At 52.6% G+C, this 4,392-nt stretch overlaps 2 gene segments (V, D, J or C); both read left to right on the top strand.

Moving 5' to 3' along the window:
• Positions 1-157: 157 nt before the first annotated feature.
• On the top strand, positions 158-640 carry LOC102877821. The segment is given in 2 exon segments: positions 158-236; positions 348-640. Coding segments are annotated over 2 exon segments (372 nt in total).
• A 742-nt stretch (positions 641-1,382) lies between these two features.
• LOC107195560 lies at positions 1,383-2,626 on the top strand. The segment is given in 3 exon segments: positions 1,383-1,723; positions 1,820-2,118; positions 2,519-2,626. Coding segments are annotated over 3 exon segments (477 nt in total).
• The last annotated feature ends 1,766 nt before the right edge of the window (positions 2,627-4,392 follow it).

The raw sequence follows: 4,392 nt of genomic DNA, 5'->3' as shown, positions 1-4,392 counted from the left end.
GGAGGAAGGAGGGAATCCTGGCCCAGCCGAGCCTTGTCCAGGGGGCGCAGGGAGCCTCCAAGGACAGTGACATCACGGGCAAGCCCTCAAAACAGAGCAGGGGGAGGAGCAAAACCTCTGCTCTCTCACCCCAAAGACCAGCTCCCTGAGTGAGGAGATGGCTGGTCTTGTCCTGCCTGATTCTGCCAGGGGCACCTGGCTCCTCTGCTGTGTGGCCCTCTGTCTTTCGGGGACAGGTGAGTCTCGAGCTCGGGTGGGACGTCCCTTGATCGCAAAGTTCCCGACTGTTGCTGGCGTGCGCATCTCCTTCCCATGCTCGTCTCTAGCTTCTGTCTCCTCTTCCACAGGTTCGGCAGATGTCGGAGTCACCCAGTCCCCAAGACATCTAATCAAAGGCCAAGGCGGGGAGGCCGTTCTCAAATGCCGTCCCATCTCTGGACACAGTGGCGTGAGCTGGTACCAGCAGGCTCGGGGGCAGGGCCCCCAGTTCCTCATCCAGTATGACGAAATGTCCGAGAGGGACAGAGGAAACATCCCCGATCGCTTCTCAGCTCAACAGTTCCGTGACTACAGCTCCGAGCTGAACGTGAGCTCCCTGCAGCGGGCGGACTCGGCCCTGGACCTCTGTGCCAGCAGCTGAGACACAGCCCTGCGGGGCTCATGGCTTTCTGTACTCAAACCTTCCTGTCGTGGCTGAGGGTGGCAGAGGAACAGGGAGGAGGCCTTAGCCGAGTTCTAGCGCTTTCCTCACACTCTCTCTGCCCTGCCCAGCCCAGCCAGAGCATCCCTGGAAGTTCTCAGTGTACTGCCAGCACCTTCCGACCCCAGGCACGTGGCAGGAGCTCCTGATCTAAGCTGGGACGTAGGCGAACATGATGTGCCTTCACGCAAGCTCCATGTGAGTGCGTCCGATTCGCAGACAGGGGAGAGCTTGGTGTGCCGTTTTATAGGTAGGATGCTGGAGCTCCTGGAAGTTCCAGATATGTCACATATGTCAAACCTGCTTCCCCATGGCTCCGAAATCAACATTCCCCTAAATTCCATGGTGCTTCCCAGGTCTTGGTCCATAAGATACAACAGAGCACTATCTGTCCAGACTACGGAGGACACGGCCAAGGAACAGCCCTCTAGGAATTTCAACAGCTCTGGGAACTAATGCAGGGAATCAGCCCTCCTGAGCCGCCGGAAGCCATGGGGGAGGCAGCGACTCTGACAGCTGCAGCCCGCCCTCAGCCCATGGCTTTCCCTCAGCACATCTGAAGTCGCCGCCTCTGCCCAGGTCCAAAACTGCAGGCAACATCCACGCATCACAGCTGCTCAGTGTGTGGTGTGGCCACACATTCACAGACTGCAGGTGCAAGTGTATTCGGGACCGCAGACAGCCTACACACGAGGACTCCTGTCACGACGCATAGAGGGATGTCCTTACCGAAAGGCGGGGCAGAGCACGCATCCTTATGAGACGTCTTTAAAACACAGGCTGACAACTTCTTCCCGTTCTGAGCTGTTTGACGTTATTTAGGTGCCTGACTTGCTCCTGTGAGGAAGGGCTGTGGTGGTTTGGCTCTGCGGCTCTAGCATTTGTCCAGGACGGTGACATCACTGAGTCACTGAGAGCACACGTTCTCTTTTCTCAAAACAGCCCTGGAAGACATGAGATGGTGCCCTGGACCTGACATGGCCACCAGGCTCTTCTGTGCGGCTCTTTGCCTCTTGCGGGCAGGTGAGTTCAGGTGGGCTCTCCTTCCTGGAATCCCCAAGACCTCGGTATAAGCCTTCTTATTAGGATGACATCGGACTCTGTCGCTCTCTACTACAGGACACACAGATGCTGGAATCACCCAGAGCCCAAGATACAAGGTCACAGGGACAGAAAAGAAGGTGACTCTGAGATGTCAGCAGACTGAGAACCATGACTATATGTACTGGTATCGACAAGATCTGGGCCATGGGCTGACACTAATCTATTACTCATATGGCACTGGCAACATTGGACAAGGAGACGTCCCTGATGGGTACAACGTCTCCAGATCAGACATAGAGAGCTTCCCACTCACGCTGGAGTCGGCGACCCCCTCCCAGACATCTGTGTACTTCTGTGCCAGCAGAGAAGCCACAGTACTGCACGGCCGCCTCCTGCCTGCACAAAAAGCGGCGTTAGGAAGACTGAGGTTGCCCCTCTCTCCCGAGGCCTGACCTTGACCCCAGGACGCCCCTGCAGCAGGGGCGTCACTGCAGCGAGCAGCGTGGTGTGAGGACGGAAGTCCATCTCCACGCCGGTTCTCTCCTCTGCAGCTCCCTCTTTCTGTTCACAGAAAATGCACCTTCCACTGAGAGAGATGAAGACTCCCTCGATCAGCTCTAAGCTGCCACATTCTCTCTCCGCCGGGGTCCTCAGTGACTGCCCCATCTGCCCTCTGCCCCTCCCTCTACCCTTGACCACCCTTCAGCTCACAAGTCACAGACCTCCCATCAGATGACCCCTGGCCCTGGCTGCCTTTCCTGTACGGGGCCACAGCTCTACAGCATCTTATCCTGTTCCGCCCTGCACCTGTATCTCTCCATCATCTTCCCCGAGTCTCCCTCCGCTCCCTCTGCCCCAGCCGCGCTCATCTGCACTCAGTGACTCCTCATGTGTGCCACGTTCCTTTCCAACCAGGGACCTTTTTTATAAGCTATTTTTTCTGCATGAAACCCGTGTCCCTCCTTCTCATTTCTGGATCTCTGCTTCATTCCTTATGTGAAAATATATTTCGGGCATACTTACTCTTATTTGTGAAAAATGAAACTTACATTCTACTAGGAGAAATGAAGAAAAAATATTTTTAGGCAATCATTTTAGCAGAGATGCAAAAGAACGCCAAAATATTTATAGAAAATGTAAATACTTAGAAAAGTGATGTCATAAATATATTTGTGAAAAATATTTTAATTTCAGATGCCTTAAATTAAACTCTCGGACATCAAAACACACCACAAATTATGAAACGGTGAGTTAGAGACTGGGAAGAGGCGTGAATTGTGGAAATGGGGGATGAAGACTCAGTGTGACAGAGACTCGTCACACGCGCCAAGTCCCCAGGGATGCTTTATGAGTCCCAGCCTCGCCTGCAGGGGGCGCTGGGACCCTATGACCAGGTTCTGAATGATGGGATATGACTAAAAATTTTGCAAGCCAATTAGAAAAACTCACCCTTAAAAATATCCTCTCGCACGGTGTTGGGGGTCCCCAGGACACCTCTGTTTGGAGATTTGCTAGAAGGACTCACAGGATATGGCATATAGTTGGAGTGGTGGCTAAGATTTGTTAGTGACACAGTAAATGGCACGGTGGCCCATCATAAGGGCATGCGACACAGGCGGAGTCTGGAGGAATTCACGTGTGGGCTCCCTTATGTTTTCTTCCCCGTAGGAGGGTCATAGAGCTCACGCCTCCCCCAGCCACAAAAACTCAGCAACACGAGTGTGATGTTTCTGCCCAGGGGCCCAGTGAGGGACCCAGTGCCCAAGTTTTTACTGGGAGCTGGTCACGTAGGCCCCCACTGCCCACCACGGACAAAAAAGCTGGACTCCGGGAAGGAAGTCTGGCATTCGGCATCCACGAACTGTCTGGCTGTAACAATGAGCCACCTTCTCAGGCAGGAAGTTGACAGCAGCGTAGACATCTGGTCGCCAGCCAGGTTCCCAGATGCCAGTCCTGGCCAGTCTAGCGAGTCGGGCTCTCTCTAAGCTCGGCGGTCTTAGGGCTGCTGTGTGAACTCGCTTCTGCGCACGGACCCCTCGACTCTCTCTTCCACACCCTGGTGAACTTGGAGGCGTCCGTCCTGATTGCCTCATTGTAATATGGAAGTTGCCTGGCTCGCGGGATCATAGTTCGTTGGACGACCACTGAACAAAGCTGTTCGTGCCACACTGTGTGTTTTGGTCACGGAAAGTAAAAGTTTATAGAGTTAACCCACTGAGATTTTAGGATTTGTTTGGTTTTGCTTTTGGCAACAGAGCTGATCTTATCTAATCGAATTAGTATAGAGAATACATATACTAATAAGTAATTCTCATTCCTTATTAAGAAAAAAACAACCACCCAATAAAAATGGCCATACTTAATCTAGGTAATTCACAGAGTGGTAAACATAAATTACCAGTAAACATGCGACTGATTCTCAACCTTCCTGAGAATCAACATATTCAGTTACAAACTGAAACGGTAAGTTACGACCTCAGACTTATCACACCTGAAAATATTCCAAGGGTGACGGTCAGAAATATAAGATATGGACTAGAACCACCGACCCTACAGAAGGGCATCAGAGCTCTGTCACAAAACTGTCCGTGGCACACGCTGTGACCAAAAGCACTGCTGGATGAGTTATCGATGTACCCCAATCACTT

This window comes from Pteropus alecto, unplaced genomic scaffold (assembly GCF_000325575.1).
Source record: "Pteropus alecto unplaced genomic scaffold, ASM32557v1 scaffold22, whole genome shotgun sequence".
Classification (NCBI taxonomy): Eukaryota; Metazoa; Chordata; class Mammalia; order Chiroptera; family Pteropodidae; genus Pteropus; species Pteropus alecto.
Note: the sequence above shows the minus strand (reverse complement) of the source record. Positions and strands in the feature narration are given on the sequence as shown.